The sequence below is a fragment of the Grampus griseus genome, assembly GCF_964374135.1.
Source record: "Grampus griseus genome assembly, chromosome: 6".
Lineage (NCBI taxonomy): Eukaryota > Metazoa > Chordata > Mammalia > Artiodactyla > Delphinidae > Grampus > Grampus griseus.
In genome coordinates, this window is record NC_139000.1 from 74,482,564 (window position 1) to 74,501,755 (window position 19,192).

The 19,192-nt window shown below is 34.5% G+C and overlaps 1 protein-coding gene across 2 annotated transcripts in view; it reads left to right on the forward strand.

Moving 5' to 3' along the window:
- IFT74 (intraflagellar transport 74) overlaps nt 1–19,192 on the forward strand; it is a 77,503-nt gene that overhangs the window by 36,436 nt on the left and 21,875 nt on the right. For both annotated transcript variants that reach the window (XM_082656079.1, XM_082656080.1), the window contains exons 11-13: nt 3,517–3,660; nt 4,995–5,035; nt 7,731–7,810. In XM_082656079.1, the coding sequence (XP_082512205.1) occupies nt 3,517–3,660; nt 4,995–5,035; nt 7,731–7,810 (265 nt within the window). The remainder of the gene's footprint in view (nt 1–3,516; nt 3,661–4,994; nt 5,036–7,730; nt 7,811–19,192) is intronic.

Here is a 19,192-nt window from a genome sequence, read left to right on the forward strand (position 1 = left end):
TGGAATCTAAAAAAAAAAAATGGTTCTGATGAACCTAGGGGCAGGACAGGAATAAAGACGCAGACTAGAGAATGGACTTGAGGACACAAGGAGGGGGAAGGGTAAGCTGGGACGAAGTGAGAGAGTAACACTGACATACATACACTACCAAATGTAAAATAGATAGCTAGTGGGAAGCAGCCACATAGCACAGGGAGATCAGCTCGGTGCTTTGCGACCACCTAGACGGGTGGGATAGGGAGAGTGGGAGGGAGACACAAGAGGGAGGGGATATGGGGATATATATATACATATAGCTTATTCACTTTGCTATATAGCAGAAACTAACACAACATTGTAAAGCAATTATACGCCAATAAAGATGTTAAAAAAAAACACATACAAGCAAGAGACTAAAGACAAGTGAAGATGGAGAAGTCAGTTCATTACTTTAAAGATGTAAAAGCTTGCATTTGTTTTATTATTTATTTAAAGCGTTTTTAAAGTCACAAAACATGTTTTCTATTAAAAAATTGAATAAGATGAAAGTAAAAATGCCTATTTATTTTCCCTCTTTCCAGACAGAACTGCTCTCACATTTATTGAGTGATTACTATGTGCTTTTTTTGAGCTCTTTACATATGTCACCAGCATTGTCATTTTATCTTCACAGCAATCCTATAATCCTACCTTCATTTTACTGTTGAGAAAAACCTTAAGTGGAATGTACACTGGATATGCTGTCTGCAGCTTTTTTTTTTTTAACCTAACATTCTCTCTTGAATGTCTATTCATGTCAGCTCTTAAGATATCTTTCTCATTTTTTGAAATTACTGCATTGTATTACATTGTATGACTATATATAGCACAGCCTTGTAGATGACTAGGTTGTTTATATTGATAGTTTTTTGAGATTATAAAACAATGCTGTAGTGAAAACACATTTTATGCAAAGTTACTACGAGTGTATCTTAAGATAAATTGCTTGCATTGGGTCAGAAGGTACAAACTTCTAAAACGTTGTAACATTGCCAAATTGCCTTCCAAAAAAGTTCCATTTTCTACTCCTAATCTCAATGTATGAGAGTGCCTATTTCCCCCGTACTCATTAACAGCTGCATTATCCATCCACCTTTTCCATTTTTACTAGTTTAATAGTTTAAAATTAGTATCTTGTTTTAATTTTCATTTATTTATACAAAAAGTTGAGTATCTCTTTATATATTTGTTGGCCAATGCATTCTTTTTCTGCAGACTACCTTCCCACTGTCTGTACATCAAATCTTGCCTGCCTTTCTTGATTTCCTATGTATTCAGGTAGCTATAACGATGATAGGATTAGTAACAATTGTAAATTGACATGATTGCTTTCACCTAGCTTGCAAAAGAAATAAACCATGAGTATTTTGTAATCATTCTTTTGGAAATTTGCTATTGAAAAAACTAGTTTGCTTAAAAATATTAAGATGATTTTCTATATCCAGTTGTCTACATGTGGGTACACAGAATTTTTATTTTCTTTGATCTCTATGGTAATAAAAATATGCTTCAAGGAATAAGGACTGCATTTATATAGTATTAATACAGCCAGCTTTCAGAATTCCTCACTATCTTTTTTTAGGGTGTGTAGGAGAGAGTTAGGTCTTATTTCATTGGCAGATTAGTTTCCACAGGAAGAGGTGTAGGGTATAACCTTGGAATTAGTGTTTCTATTGATGCCACTCTACTTTGGCATTAGTACATGTATGCCTAAAATTACATGAATTTAAAAAAACTTACAGTATTCTCAAATGAAGAAAATGTAGATCCTAATTCTGTTTAACTTTAGCTGGATTCCTTTGTGGGTCTTTTTGGGGGGGGAAGATTTGTTCTTCAAGATAACATTATGTCAAATATCAATCAAGTAGTGTTTATTGCATATCTGCTGTATGCTCCCTACTGTGCTAAGTATTGCTGATTCAGTTCATAGGAGTGTGAAAAAAATCAGGTGAAAGATCAACAAGAGCTTGAGTCTTCAGGAGTGGTTTTATCAAGATGCAATGATGAACATGTCTATAGGTGGTTAAGCAAAAGGGACGGGGGAGGTACTATGAAAAGGGATACATCAAAATGTCTGCATTTTTTCTATCGGTATTTTATTATCATGCCTTTTCACCTGAAGCTAATACATTACTTAAGCTGTGTATATAACCCTTTGCCTATGGACTTTCAAACATTTCCTCTTGTTCACTTTTTCCTTTTTTTAAGATTCCTTCTCTTTTGCTTTCAAAAAGGAGGAGGTCTCCCCTCTTAAAAATCTTGTTCATACTGTGAGCCTGTTTTCAGATATCATTAACTTTTTTTTCATGATTAACTTTTATTTTTGTTAACTTAGAAAAATTATTTAGATATCAGGTCATCAGTTTTCTCATCTGTAAAACAGAGATGATAGTACTATCTTACAGAGTTGCTTTGAGTGTTAGAGATAGTATATAAAAAATATGAAGTATAGTGCCTGGCACAGAATACGTGCTCAATAAATAACAGCTTCAAATGTCATTTTCATCATCATCATCACCACTACCACCAACATCCCTAGCTCTTTTGGTTATCTTTTAAAATTATCACATCCCTTATTTTCTCTTTGTGAACAGTAGAACAGTGGTGAATACATGATAATTTTACTACTCGTGTCTATTAGTTTCCTAGTGCTGCTGTAATAAAGTATCACAAACTGGGTGACATAAAACGACAGAAATTTCTTGTAGTTCTGGAGGCTGAAAGTCTAAAATCAAAGACTTGCTTCTTTTGGGACACTAGGTGGAATCCTTCCTTGTCTCTTCCTAGCTTCTGGTTCTGGCTGTCGATCCTTGGCATTTGTTCCTTGACTTGTAGCTACATCACTCCATTCTTTGCCTGTATCATCAAATGGCATTCTCCTCGGGTGTCTCTGCTTTTTATCTCTTCTCTTCTAGTAAAGAGCAGTTAATACTGGATTCAGGTCCACTTTAATGACCTCAAGATAATCTTAACTTGATTAAATCTGCACAGACTCCATTTCAAATTAGGTCACGTTCACAGGTGCTGGAGATTAGGACTTCAGCATACATTTTTGGGGGATATAGTTCAACCCATAAACTTGTAGGAAAGCATATATATGATCTATTCAGGGGAAAATATCTTCCCTCTAGCGATCAGTTCCTTGGACTTTGGATTGGGTTTTGTGGTTAAAGTTATACATACATCGTTACATTTTCTTTATTATCTTCCCATTAGTAGAGATGTCTTTATCTTTGTTTAGGTCTTATATTTAGAAGATAAACTAAAGCTACCACCTTCTTGTGAACCTTAGACTGAAAATTGCTTATGAAAGTATACAGGGATTTATTTTTATTCTTCAATGTTTAGAAACGTACTTTGTAGCATTATTGAGTACTCTAAGTTCTTGATATCTCTATTTAAAGATGCTGGTAGTTTAAATTTGTCCTTAGTCTTATAAACTGAAAACTATTTGAATAGTTTTTGATAAAATACTAAAATTATTTTAATTCTCTTCAGGAAATAGCACACTCCCAGGTAAAACAGGAGGCTGTATTGTTGCATGAAAAACTTTATGAGTTGGAGTCCCATCGAGATCAAATGATTGCGGAAGACAAAAGCATGGGATCCCCAATGGAAGAGAGAGAGAGATTACTTAAGCAGGTAGGAAAAACAAACATATGTATTTTAATATGTCAGGATTTGGTAAATGTATCAGTTTGTTTTATTTAAGGCATATGAATTGAACAGAAAACTAATAAGTTTATTTTCTTAAAAAACAGTGAAAAGTGCACTCCATCTAAATTAATATGAACTGCTTGACTAAGAAGATCTAGGTAAAAGTCATTTCTCAAATAAACTGTTTTTTTTTTTTTTTTTGCTTAAATCCTAATTTTATATGGTCTTCATGCATATTTTGGTCATTTTTTCATGTTTTGGATCCTTATAAGAAAAACTTGAAACTCTTCTTATTGATCAGTAAATAATTAATCTTATTGAAGATGTATTCCATTATTTGTTTTGGGCCTCATATTTAGAAAATGAAGTGCCCCAAGGCTGACAACTTTGTGTGGTTATTTCTATCAGTGCCACCATGAAGTGAATGGAATTAAAATGTCCTGTGAAATCACAGTATGTCACCATGTTATGTCAGATGTGTTCAGTAGCTTTCTTACTATCCCAAGACTGGCTTTAATTTATCCTATTGTTTATCCTGAGACACCCTAAATATACAGCCCTTAGGAGCCTATATATTTGGGAGCACCTCTAGTCAGGAACCTACAAATGGGACTCCTTTGTGGTCTTAGATTGAATCCAGTGGGTTTGTAGGAGGCTTAGGGATCAACTCAGGAGCTATTTAAGTGTTAGAATCATTCTAGAAAGGTATCAAAATCTAGAATCTCTGAAGTTCCTTGGAAAGAGATCATTGAAGGCAGGGGACGAAGAGTGTGATCTTGGTATAGAATTTCTAGATAGAATACAGAATGAATAGTTAAATTTGAATTTCAGATAAGCAGTGAATAATCTTTTAGAATAAGTATACACGTAAGGACAATAAGTGTATTCCAAATACATACCACAAAAGTTATTCATTGTTTTTCTGAAATTCAGATGTAACGAGGATTGCTAAATCTGGCAGCCCTACCGTGTGCATGGGTTGGGGGTGGGGAGCAGGGGGAGCAGGGCGGGGGAGACAGGCTCAAAAATCCTAGATATTTATGTAAATTGATCCAGGCCTGAAGATGTGTTAACTTCTTGGTGCCACGTGGATAGGTATGGATATTTATCAGTCACCACTCGTCCTTTGAGGAGGAAAGAAAAATCTGTGAATAGTTCCCTAATGATGTTCCTTTTAACTTCAAAGGCTGAATTTCAAGAAATAAGTTTAAAGCGACTAGATTTGATATTTTAGTACACACCCTAGAAGGAAAATCTCTTTAAGATAGCCTAACAATGAGTAATTCTTTAAATTCTGTTTTCTCTTCATGCCTTTATAGGTTAAAGAAGATAATCAGGAAATAGCCAGCATGGAGCGACAGTAAGTACTTTTACACTAGGACATTTTACATTCATTTCTCATCTTTTAAATTGCATTCTAAATGTGTAAGAGGTGCATATTGTTACAGTAATTTTTTCTGTGATTCACACTGACAATATTGATGCAGCTTTCAGTTTTATTTATAGCTTTAAATAATTCTTTGAATGTTTAGTTAAGAGCCATGACATAGTATAATTGCTTTTTAAAAACAGCTTTATTGTGGTATAATACATACCGTACAATTCACATTTAAAGTGTACAATTCAGAGTTTTTTATTATATTCACAGAGTTGTGCAACCACCACCTCAGTCAATTTCAGAACAGTTCAGTCACCCCAATAGAAACCCATATCCCTTAACCATCACACCTCTTATCCCCCATTCCCAGCCCTAAGCAACCACTGTACCTTATGTCTGTGTAGATTGGCCTGTTCTGGACATTTCATATAAATGAAAGCATACAATATATGGTCCTATGTGGCTGGATTCTTACACTTAGCATAATGTTTTCAGGGTTCATCTGTGTTGTACCATGTATCAGTATTTCATTTCTTTTTATTGCCAAATAATATCCCATTTGTGTGGCTATACTGTATTTATTTATCCATTCATTAATTGATGGACATTTGGATTGTTTCTATTTTTTGGCTGTGATAGATCATGCTGGTATTAACAATCGTGTACATGTTTTTGTGTGTGGACACATATATTTTCACTTCTCTTTGGTATTTACCTAGGAGTGGAATTTACCTAGGAGTGCTGGTTCATACGGTAACTCTATATTTAACTTTTTGAGGAGGTGCCAGACTATTTTCCAATGCAGCTGCACCATTTTACATTTTCACCAGCAGTGTATAAGTGTTCCAGTTTCTCCATGACCTCACCAACACTTGTTATTATCTGTCATTTTTGATTACTGTATAGCCATCTTAGTAGGTGTGAAGTGGTATCATTGATTTGCATTTTCCTGATGATTAATGAATGATCTTAAACTCTTTTTCCTGTACTTATTGGTCATATATATATATTCTTTGGAGAAATGTCTATTCACATTCTCTGCCCATTTTTAAAATTTATTTATTTATTTTTTATAGATCATTATTGGAATATAATTGCTTCACAATAGTGTGTTAGTTTCTGTTGTACAAAAAAGTGAATCAGCCATATGCATACATATATCCCCACATCCCCTCCCTCTGGAGCCTCCCTCCCACCCTCCTTATTCCACCCCTCTAGGTCATCGCAAAGCACCAAGCTGATCTCCCTGTGTTTTTGCCCATTTTTAAATTGGGTTATTTGTTGTTTTATTATTGAATTGTAAGAGCTCTTTATATATTCTAAATAAAGTCTCTTATCAGATAAATGATTTGCAAAAGTTTTCTTCCATTATTTGGGTTTTCTTTTCACTTTCTTTATGGTGTCCTTTGAAGCACAAAAGTTTAAAATTTTTTTTAAGACTTTATTTTTTAAATAAATTTATTTATTTTATTTATTTATTTTTGGCTGCATTGAGTCTTCATTGCTGTGCACGGGCTTTCTGTAGTTGCAGCGAGCGGGGGCTACTCTTTGTTGCGGTGCCTGGGCTCCTCATTGCAGTGACTTCTCTTGTTGTGGAGCATGGGCTCTAGGTGTACAGGCTTCAGTAGTTGTGGCTCATGGGCTCTAGAGTGCAGGCTCAGTAGTTGTGGTGCACAGGCTTATTTGTTCTGTGGCATGTGGGATCTTCCCAGACCAGGGGTCAAACCTGTATCCTCTGCATTGGCAGGCGGATTCTTAACCACTGCGCCACCAGGGAAGTCCCAGTAGTTTTAAATTTTGATTATATCTGGTTTATTTATTTTTTTCTTTTGTCATCTGTGCTTTTGGTGTCATATGTAAGAAACCAATGCCTAGTTCAATTTCTTGAAGATTTATGCTTATGTTTTTTTATTTGTGTTTTATAGTTTAGTTCTTATGTTTAGATCTATGACCCACTTTTAGTTAACTTTTGTGTATGGTATGAGGTAGGAGTCCAGTTTTATTCTTTTGCTTGTGTATATCCAGTTATTCCAGCACCATTTGTTGAAATATTCTTTTAAGAAATATTATTTAATGTTCTTTCTCTGTTTAATTGTTTTGGCACGTTTGTCAAAAATCAGTTGTATATAGATACAGGGTCTTATTCCTAGACTCACAATTCTATTCCATTGTCTATCCTTAAAAGGATATGTCTATCCTTATTCCAGTATCATACTGTCTTGATTACTATAGCTTTGTAATAAGTACAACTGCTTTTGTTAAAATTTTAACCCATATAATCTTCTCTCAATGGTAAATTTTCTCTTATTTTCTAACTTTTAAGACAAACTTGCTAACTTAGTTTAGTTTATATAAACCTACAAAAAGAAGGTTGCTAAAGATTTTTTATTTTCTTAATATCACAAGTAAAGCTCAAAAGATGGCTGGCAGGGAAGGGTCTACTGTTGAAGTCAGGCAAGCCAGCATTCTCAGAACACACTTTGTACTCTAAATGCGAATCATGAAAAAAGATTTTTCTCTCAAATTTATAGTATTGTCCTCAGAATAAAGCATATTATTTATTGATATTGTTTCTGCAGATTCAAAAAGATGTAAGATTTCATAACATCGTCACTAAATGTTTTTACTGAATATCTAAATTGTCTGCCATAAATTCATTAAATAATATTTTCAACAGGTTAACAGATATAAAAGAAAAAATAAATCAGCTTAATGAAGAAATTAGACAACTTGACATGGATTTAGAAGAACACCAAGGTAATTTTTTAAATATTTTTATGAAGTATAATATAGATACATAGCAGTATTTATACAGTATTAACTTGGGCCTCAGGGACTGTTTACCTGGGGTTTATTATTTAATTCTTTGTGATATCACTAAGTTTAACTATTAAAATACTAAACTATTAAAATATTTAGCAGTAGTAACTAAATATTATAGTTAGTATTGAATCATTTAAGTAATATTTTAAATGTTATAGTTAGTATTGAATTTTAATAGTAACTAAATATTTTAATAGTAACTAAATATTATAGTTAGTGTTGAACTATTTAAGCCAACTAAAAACTTATATAACTTAAAATGGTTATATAATGGCAAGAATTTATTTTGTTTTGCAAACAAATTTTTTTGTTAATTGGGATGTAGTTGTTTTACAATGTTGTGTTAGTTTCTACTGTACAGCGAAGTGAAGTAGAGTTCCCTGTGCTATACAGCAAGAAATTTTTTTTTTTTTTTTTTGCCGTACGCGGGCCTCTCACTGTTGCGGCCTCTCCCGTTGCTGAGCACAGGCTCCGGACGCGCAGGCTCAGCGGTCATGGCTCACGGGCCCAGCTGCTCTGTGGCATGTGGGATCCTCCCGGACCAGGGCACGAACCCGTGTCCCCTGCATCGGCAAGCGAACTCTCAACCACTGCGCCACCAGGGAAGCCCAAGAAATTTTTTTTTTTTAATCAAGTAAAATGGTTTAAAGTTGCTCACAGATTTCTAAGTTATACTTCTTCAATATTGTCAGCTATTAACTGGCGTAAGTGGTAGAGTTACAGGGGAGTGAGGATCACATCACAAATATCACAAAAAATGTAGGAAGAATTATTCGCTAGGGGACCCACTAATGTGGTGGCAAGTACTGATTATTCCAGTCCTCTCTCAGCTTTCCCCAGCAGTGGGATTTGAAGTGCCAAGGCAGGGACCAGAGCACTTCGGGTGGAAATGCTGTGGTGGGGATTTGGGAGCTACAGTGTATGTGTGGTTGAGGGAAGAGTTTGGGCATCACAGCTTCCTAACCAACTTGTCTCTAACAAGGGAGGAAAAGCTGGGTTACTATGGCACTTTAATCACAGATTAACTGCAAGCCAGTTAATATGCTATTGGATTATCAAGAGTTGACTATATATTCTTATGAGTTAGGTATTCTATTGTAAATAATATGCCTATTATGGCTAAAGAAACATTCATAGCAGGGGAAAAGGGTGTTCTTTTCCTAAATTAATTTTTTATTTCAATTTTAATGCAGTGTATTAGTTTTATTTATACATTTTATTGACTTATGAATAATAGCATTAGCTACTATTAATTGATTACTTACCTGGACTGGTTACTTTGTGATCTTTGCAGGAACACTTTGAAGGCTTCTAACCTCTTTTATGCTTGTTGAAACTCAGAGAAGTTAACTCAAATTCTCACAGCTAGTAAGGGATAAAGTCTAGATATAAATCAAGTTCTCTTTGACCCCAGTGTTAGCTCTATTGCCCAAACCTAATCTTGGCTTTCTGATATGAAGTGCTGTATTTGTGAAATAAAAATATTCTTGTGAAATGCTTACAGTCTTATTTACATGTGGCTACATGTAAACAAGACATCTAAAATCAGACAAACTTTAAGTCCTGGTTGTTAGGTAAGTAAACTTATCTGAGCTTTCATTTTCTCATCTGCAAAATGAATATAGTGGTCCTACCTCACTAAGATTTACAAATAGTAAGTGGTACACATGGCAAGGTAGGTTCACAATAAATTGTTACTAAGGTCATGTTGTTTTCTTTATTAAATTATTTTATTGCTTTTAATTTATGTAGATCTAGTATATAGATTTTCTTTGTTAATAAATTATTCTGAGAAATCTGATAATGTTCTTGATTTCAGATGCTTTATGGGATACATTTTAAATAATATTCCTCCTTCTAAATTTAAATTTCTAGCAGAATTCTATTTATTTTTCCAGTAAAATAACTCATTTGGGGGTAACAATTTATTTTATTTTATTTTTACATCTTTATTGGAGTATAATTGCTTTACAATGGTGTGTTAGTTTCTGCTTTATAACAAAGTGAATCAGTAATACTTATACATATGTTGCCATATCTCTTCCCTTTTGCGTCTCCCTCCCTCCCACCCTCCCTATCCCACCCCTCTAGGTGGTCACAAAGCACCAAGCTGATCTCCCTGTGCTATGCAGCTGCTTCCCACTAGCTATCTATTTTACGTTTGGTAGTGTATATATGTCCATGCCACTCTCTCGCTTTGTCACAGCTTACCCTTCCCCCTCCCCATATCCTCAAGTCCATTCTCTAGTAGGTCTGTGTTTTTAAACAATTTATTATTAATTGCTAGTTCTACGATAAATAGAATGCTTTGAATTGTAGCTTCCCTTTTCCTTTTTGTTTTCGTAAATTCTTTGTCCTTTTTTTTTTTTTTTTTTTCTGGCCGCACCACAGCTTGCGGACTCTCAGTTCCCAGACCAGGGATCGAATCGGTTCCTCCTGCAGTGGAAGTGAGGAGCCCTAACCACTGGACCACCAGGGAATTACCTGTCCTTTTTGATTAATGTAGAAAGGCACAGTCTATAATGTAATGTAATAGTAGCAAAAAAGCATATATATATGTACATATAAAAATATATGTGATATATAAATATTATGTATTGTATGTTCACATATATATCAATGCATTAGTTTTTTGTTCTACTACACTTTGATCATCCTGGATTATTGGGGTTTTTATTAGAAGGTCACTTGTTAGTTCAGGACCTCATTATTTCTTTCCTGAACTATTTCAGTAGTCTACTAACTGGTCCCCGACCTCCAATCTTGCTCCCTGTCAGATTCATCCACCACAGTGTTGCCAGAGTGACTTATGTGAAATGTGATTCTGTATCATTCTCCACTTAACAGTGGTTCCCCGTGACCTACAAGATAAAGTTTAAGAATCTTTGTGTGGCATTCTAGTCCCTCCATAATCTGACCTGTACATTGTCAGCCTCCTCTCCTACCCCTCAGCATCTCTATCCTTACATTCTAAGAATAATAATAATAATCTACCAGTGGTACCTCACACCTCACCCTCTTATCATACATCAAAGGATTGTTTCATGCTCAATCCTTTGCTCCTATTATTTGTTCCCTTTTCTTGAATGTTCTTTTCTCTGTTACTTACTTTACTAACTTCTCATTTTTTAAGATCTAGCTCAGGTATCCTTTCATATCCAACATAGTAACCCTAATTTCTCTCCCTGACCTATTTCTGGGCTGGGCTAAGTGAGTGATCCCCTCTGTTATCAGAACACACGGCATAAATGTATTGACCACATTACTTTACCACTTTCTACTTAGGTGTTTGTCTTTTCCCTTAAGCTCTACATCCTCCAGGACAGGGACTGTGTCTTGTTCACTTTGGTAACCTCTTTCATCAACACAATGCCTGGGAAAATAAACATTCAATAAGTCTTCGTGGAATGAATTAAACAGTCCTGTATTTTATTTATATATTTTTAAATAATTATTATTTTTTTGGGCTGCACCATGCAGCTTGTGGGATTTTTAGTTCCCCATCCAGGGACTGAACCCTGGCCCTCAGCAGTGAGAGCATGGAGTCCTAACAGCTGGACAGCCAGGGAATTCCCAGTCCTGTATTTTAGAAGGGAAGGATTTGTAGAATGAATTAAAGGTGAGAGTTGGGCTCTAGTCACTTCTTTGGGCCCTCTAGTTCTTAAGATATACAAATGCACTCTTATCTACAGAGAGAGCTTGATTAGTTAGCAACAGTTTTATTACTTTTTAGAGGATTCCTACCTTCGATTTATGATTTCCAGTAAAGAGGTGGATTCTTATCTACATCTGCATTCTCAGCAGTCCCTTGACTCAAGATTGTGGATAATCTGCTCCTTAAGATGTGGAGGATTATCAAGTTATTTTGACTTTCTGGTCCATTCTTATCTCTGCCCCCAGCTTTATTCCTTCTGGCCATTTTATTAATTTCTTAGATGTTACCTGGTTTCTTCCATTTATGGCACCTGTGTGTAATCCAGCTAGGCCACCTTTTGCCTTGTAGGGGTTCTGGTTAACATAACACTTAAACTGTAAATGTGTTTGTACATGTCTGACTTTGTTAGTACTTGCTCCAACCCTTCAGTTTTCAAATAAACTTTTAAAAGGTTTGCATAATTCATTCTAAATTTAAAGGCATCCTTTGATACTGGTTTAGGTACAGTTATGTTCTCTGCTAGATATTAATGGTGGTCCTGTAATCCAACAGCTTCTTCAAGTTCATCATATTTTTGCACTTTTTAAGTCCTTAAAGTTACAATTTGCTAAAAGTTACATTGTCTCAAAGTTAACTTAATAAAATCAATTAACAGTTATTTGGCTATTCTACAAAAATCTTCGTTATTCCTAGATGCTGAGTTATCAGTTTCTGTGACAATCTGGATAATGCAGAAAAAATCCTCATAATACACTTACACTTTTGACCAATTCTAGATGGGCTTCTTTGCTCTCAAATCTTTATTTAGTCTTTGTAAGTAATTTTTAAAGGAGAAATAACCTGATAACAGAGAATTTTCATTATAATAAGATGTCATTACTTTTTTAAACTGCTGGGGGATTTAATCCTATTATGTTAAGTATTTGTTAGACTTCACCCCTACAGTAGTTTTACTTTATTGCTGGATCAGGTAACTTTGTTATATGGGTTCTAAAAAATACTTAGGTTTAAATATGTGTACTATCCTATATTTTAGCAGGAAAGGAATTGTTACTATTTTTGCTAACTAGAAGCAGTGAGAAATAGCTCTATTGAAAGTTGTTATATGGTCAGAATTCGGCTACAATCTGCATCATTATTAAAGCAGAGCACTATTGGCAGATGCCATGCTACTTTTCAGAAAAGCCTGATTTCTCCTGGAATCCATCCTGATTTCTCCTTTCTCAAGCTGAAGTGCCAACCATTAAATATTTACTTAATTGTTGCTTTTTAAAATGCTGCTTCTGTATGAGAAAGGGAAAGTAATGGAAAAGGCGTTGTAGATCTAGGTGAAGGCAACAAGCTAATAGTAGCCTATATTCTCATTCAACATAGGATATTATTTTTATTATTCTTTTACCTAAAGATTTACTTCTAACATATGGTTGAGTAGTTAGTTTTTGATAAGGTAATTGTTGACTAAGATAATTTATTCTCACCACAAATTAATTTTTGTATATTTCATATTGAAGGTCCCTCAAAGTAAATGGTGTTTATTGGTCCACTTAACTCAGGCCTCTACTGTACTCTTCACTATATTCCGTTAAATTCTAAAAAGAGCAGTGTTACTATTTTAAGACACGACAAAACCTTTCATGGTGTAGGAACACAAAATAAGTGATTGTCTATGCAGAACTCCTGAGCCTTTTGAAATCTGGTTAATTCTCATCTTTACCCAGTGCAGCTTAGGTTTAGACTTTCTCAGGTCTGCTAAATTAGTTACCATTCGTCCATCTGCTTCCAGCTTCCAAAATTTTATTACTATTGTTTCCTCTCCTATTTTCCTCATTGCTGGGAGTTTGACCTTTAAAAATTCTTTTTACTATAATTTTAGTGGAGTTTGGGGCGTGGGGCAGGTTAGGGTTAGATGTGCATGTTCAACCTACCATCTTTGTCAAAAAATTACCAGTTATAAACTTACCCAGAATTTCTGAAGCGTTTTAATCACCTTGAATGTACTTCATTTTATGGGTGTGTGTGTGTGTGTGTGTGTGTGTGTGTTGCCTCAAATGACCATTCTCATGTATTGTCATTAACTGTGCAAATTATCAGTCAGCATCTAGGAGGTTACCCCTTACTAGTTTTAAAAAATTTTCCTTAAAGTAGTTAAAGTTATTTTAAAGACTCCAATTAACTTATTTTTTTAATTGTGTACTTTTTATGTACAAACCTGGTGTGTACTTAATGTGGAAAATTCAAGCAATACAAAAGTGTATAAAGTAAAAATCATCTCCTTTCTCCTCATACGCATCCCATTCTTCAGAGGTAATCATTGTTTACAGTTTGATATGTATAGCCTTTTAGACTTTTTTCTATACACAGCATATATATATATATATTTAATGTATATATATTTAATTGAGTGATACAGTTCTTCTGAGCTTGAGTCTTTTCATTCAACTGTATATAATGAACACTCTTCCATATGAGGATGTATATACTTCATTCTAAGAAGTATTGCATAGTAGCCAATGTCAGGGCTTTAAAGCCAGACTAAGAATGGTCCCTGGCACATATTTAAGTACTTACAAAAACTATTAGCTGTAGTCATGTTGATATTCTTGTTAAATAGTATTAGCTGTATCCACATTGACATTAGGTTGTTTCTAATTTTTCACTACCAAGAACAATGCTGCACTAAATAACCTTGATACATATATGTTTGTTAATTTGTATATTTCTATAGGCTAAATTTCTAGAAGTGAAATTTTGAATAGAAAGTTACTTATGTATACAATTTTGATTATTTTTGAAAATTTCTTTCCAGAAATGGTTGTAGCAGTTTATACATCCAGCAGCAGTATGTGAAAGTGCATCCTCACCAGTGCTAATTACTTCTCTGACAGTTCACTGTTCTCAAAGGCCTGAATTTGTAGTACTACCATGATCCACGAGGTGGAGCTAATTTTCTGGACATCTGCGTGCTCAGACAAGGCTTAAGGAACACAGTTTACAAAGTACAGTCACATTTCTCCCCAAGAAGGATTTTTGGGCATTATTGCTCACTACAAATTATTCCTTCAATTTTAGAGTACAGTATCTTCCCAAAGATTGATAAAACGGAATATCATGTGGTTATCAATACAGCATATCACAGACATCTAAATATCTAACAGCTACAATGTGATAAATATGTATCATAATAGAAGTATGCATAAAATGCTACAGGATCATTGGATTACTGCCCTAAACTTCAAATGAATTCATTGCAATTTACTCTATAATTTAAATGCTGCTTTCAAGGGTAGTAAAAACATAAAATACAACCCTTTTCTTTGGTTTGTCTGTAGGATACTTCTTCCTACTCATAGTTCCAAGGCCCAGGTTAGAAGCTTTTATTCTCTGGTTATGTCAGGTAAAATAGAATTTATAAAGACAGAATAGTTTTGTTTTAGGGCACGGGTTCTGCAACCCGCATGCTGGGATTCAAATCTGAGCTGTGCTGTTTTACTGGCTGATCTCAGACGTGCTACTTGACCTTGCTGTACCTTAGTTTCCTCATCTTTAAAGTGGCAATAATAACAGTACCTACCTTCCTTTTAGGGTTACTGTGAAGATTAGATGAATGGAACGTGTGTGTGTGTGTGTGTGTGTGTGTGTATGACTCATAATAGCATGCAATTTAAAAATTGCACATAAATGTTAGTTATTGGCTGTTATTATTAATGCTATTAATTAATTTTTTTTAGTTTTTTTAAAACAGCTTTACAAAGGTTTAATTAACATACAATACAGTAAACATATTTAAAGTACATAATTTGATAAGTTTTGACATATGCATCCACCTGTGAAACCATCACCACAATCAACAGAGTAAACATACTCAACGATCCCCAAAATCTCCTAATACCCTTTTGCAGCCTCTCCCTCCCACTCCTACCTGCTTCACTCTCCCATCCTCAAGTAACCGATGATCTTGTTTCTGTCACTGTTGATTAATTTACATTTTCTAGAATTTTATATAAACAGAATCATAACTATGTACACATTTTTCTCTGGTCCTTCACTCAGCATAATTATTTTAAGATTTATCCATATATTTGCACATGTCACCAGTTTGCTCCTGTTCATTGCTGAGTAGTATTCCACTGTGAAGATAAACCACAGTTTATTTATTCATTCTTCTTTGTCTGACTTGGATTAATTATTTTTAATGATTCCATTTTATCTTCTTTATTGGTCTTTCAGTTATAATTCTTTGTTTTGTTATTTTAGTGGTTGCTTTAGGATATTGTGTATATCTTTAACTTATCACAGTCTACCTTCATGTTATACCTCATTATGTATAGTATAAGAACCTTGACAATGGCATGCTTCTACTTCTCCCTTCCTGGTCTTTGTGGTATTGTCATCACACATTTTCCTTTTACGTATTTTATAAGGTAATAACTACATAGCTATTTTTTTTCACACACATACACTGTATTTTATTTTTACAAGAGATAAACTGACACCAAGCATTGTAAATGGTTGACCACAACAAAAGCAACAATGATTGCAATTACTGAACACAAAACACACTCATACTATGTCATAATATTGACATTCAGTCCAGTAATCCTCCATTGTAACAACAGCTCCTTTACTTTGCAGTGAAAATTGGTTTGTATATTTTTTGCCTCTTGAGTCCTTGTGGGATTTTTTTTTTAATTCAAACAAAGTCAAAAAATTATAATCATCCTCATCAGTTCACTCAGTCCCATGTCATTAGTTTTTTTTTCATCTTGATCTTTCTGAAAATGCTTATTCATTCAGTTCAGCAGTACAGTCAGTTACCAGAAACCTGCATGTCTCAGAGTCTTTTCCATGAATTCCTTGAAGATGAAACCCTTTTATAGGAACATTTTTGCAAAAGCATCCGAGTACACCCAGAACTGTTTGTAAATGACAAAAGACTTTAAAATGACCACGGTTAAAGATTTGATGAAAGTTCATAATAATGCAATTGACAAGGAAATTTAGTTATTTCTGAGATATCCATTTTGCATAGCTATTATTTTTGACAGTCAATTATATTTTTAAACGATTACTAATAAGGAGCAAAATCTTACTATTTACCCATTTCTGCTGTTCTTCAGTCCTTAATGTAGATTCCAGATTTCCATCTGAGATCTTTCTCTTTCTGCTTGAAGGACTTTGAACATTTCTTGTAGTTATGGTCTGCTGGTGATGAATGCTTTCAGCTTTTGTATGTCTGAGAATGCCTATTTGCCTTCATTTTCAAAGGATATTTTTGCTGGGTATAGTCAAGGTTGACAGATGTTATCTTTTAATACTTCAGAGATGTTGATCCACTGTCTTCTCACTTACATTGTTTCTGATTAGAAATCTGCTTTTTTTAAAAACATTTTTATTGGAGTATAATTGCTTTACAATGGTGTGTTAGTTTCTGCTTTATAACAAAGTGAATCACTTATACATATACATTTATCCCCATATCTCTTCCCTCTTGCATCTCCCTCCCTCCCATCCTCCCTATCCCACCCCTCTAGGTGGTCACAAAGCACTGAGCTGATCTCCCTGTGCTATGCGGCTGCTTCCCACTAGCTGTCTATTTTACATTTGGTAGTGTATATATGTCCATAGATACACTACCACTCTCTCACTTTGTCCCAGCTTACCCTTCCCCCTCCCCGTGTCCTCAAGTCCATTCTCTAGTAGGTCTGCATCTTTATTCCCATCTTGCCCCTAGGTTCTTCGTGACCGTTTTTTTTTTAGATTCCATATATGTATTAGCATACGGTATTTGTTTTTCTCTTTCTGACTTACTTCACTCTGTATGACAGACTCTAGGTCCATCCACCTCACTACAAATAACTCAATTTTGTTTCTTTTTATGGCTGAGTAATATTCCATTGTATATATGTGCTACATCTTCTTTATCCATTCATCTGTCGATGGACACTTAAGTTGCTTCCATGTCCTGGCTATTGTAAATAGAGCTGCAATGAACGTTTTGGTACATGACTCTTTTTGAATTATGGTTTTCTCAGGGTATATGCCCAGTAGTGGGATTGCTGGGTCATATGGTAGTTCTATTTTTATTTTTTTAAGGAACCTCCGTACTGTTCTCCATAGTGGCTGTATCAATTTACATTCCCACCAACAGTGTATGAGGGTTCCCTTTTCTCCACACCCTCTCCAGCATTTATTGTTTGTAGATTTTTTGATCATGGCCATTCTGACCGGTGTGAGATGATATCGCATTGTAGTTTTGATTTGCCTTTCTCTAATGATTAATGATATTGAGCATCCTTTCATGTGTTTGTTGGCAATCTGTATATCTTCTTTGGAGAAATGTCTATTTAGGTCTTCTGCCCATTTTTGTATTGGGTTGTTTGTTTTTTTGATATTGAGCTGCATAAGCTGCTTAAATTTTAGAGATTAATCCTTTGTCAGTTGCTTCATTTGCAAATATTTTCTCCCGTTCTGAGGGTTGTCTTTTCGTCTTGTTTATGGTTTCCTTTGCTGTGCAAAAGCTTTTAAGTTTCATTAGGTCCCATTTGTTTATTTTTGTTTTTATTTCCATTTCTCTAGGAGGTGGGTCAAAAAGGATCTTGCTGTGATCTATATCATAGAGTGTTCTGCCTATGTTTTCCTCTAAGAGTTTTATAGTGTCTGGCCTTATATTTAGGTCTTTAATCCATTTTGAGTTTATTTTTGTGTGTGGTGTTAAGGAGTGTTCTAATTTCATTCTTTTACATGTAGCTGTCCAGTTTTCCCAGCACCGCTTATTGAAGAGGCTTTCTTTTCTCCATTGTATATTCTTGCCTCCTTTATCAAAGATAAGGTGACCATATGTAATGCTATTAATTTATAAACTGAAACTTTAATAACTTTCCTGGAGATTTTCCCAGAACGTATTTGGAAAGTATTTTCCCCAGGATGTACAAGATAATATATTCAGTTTATCAGCTGGTATCTGAGTTTCAAATGGCATCTTTACATTGCTGTTTTGTAGCTTCTCAATATACATACAATGAAGAAGAATGAATCATTGCTTATTGTTCAATTTGGGGATTGGTTAAACTATTTATTAGTATGGTGGTATTATCTTCAGACCAGGCACTTCAGCACCATCTGAAACTTGTTAGAAATAAAACTTCTTGGACTCTACCCCAGACCTACTAAACATGAAACCTTGGGAATAGGGCTTAGCAAATTGTGTTTCAACAAACCCTCCTGATGATTCCGATGCATGCTAAAGTTTGATAACCACTGCTTTAGGAAATAATTAAGAACTTACATTGTGTTTACTATACATGCCAAGGATTACTCATTATACCATCTGATTTTATGGACATTACTCTGTTGAAACAAACTTCTTCATAGTCCTTTTTATTTTCTTTAGAAATGGTGAGGCTTTAGGCAATAATTTAACTTTTACATATTTAGAGAATTTTTATTGTATATATTTTAAATGCCTCTAGTAGATAGAATAATCAGACCTTGTCTGCATAGCTGTAAAGAAACTTTCCTGCCAAAATTTAAAACATTTTGTTGAATGTATAATTGATAAATTGGGTGAAGCTTGAAGCTAAAAGTTAGTTTAAAACATTAAACTTATATGTACTCATTTTAGCATACCAGTTTAGCAATATTTGATATATTAGTTTATCACT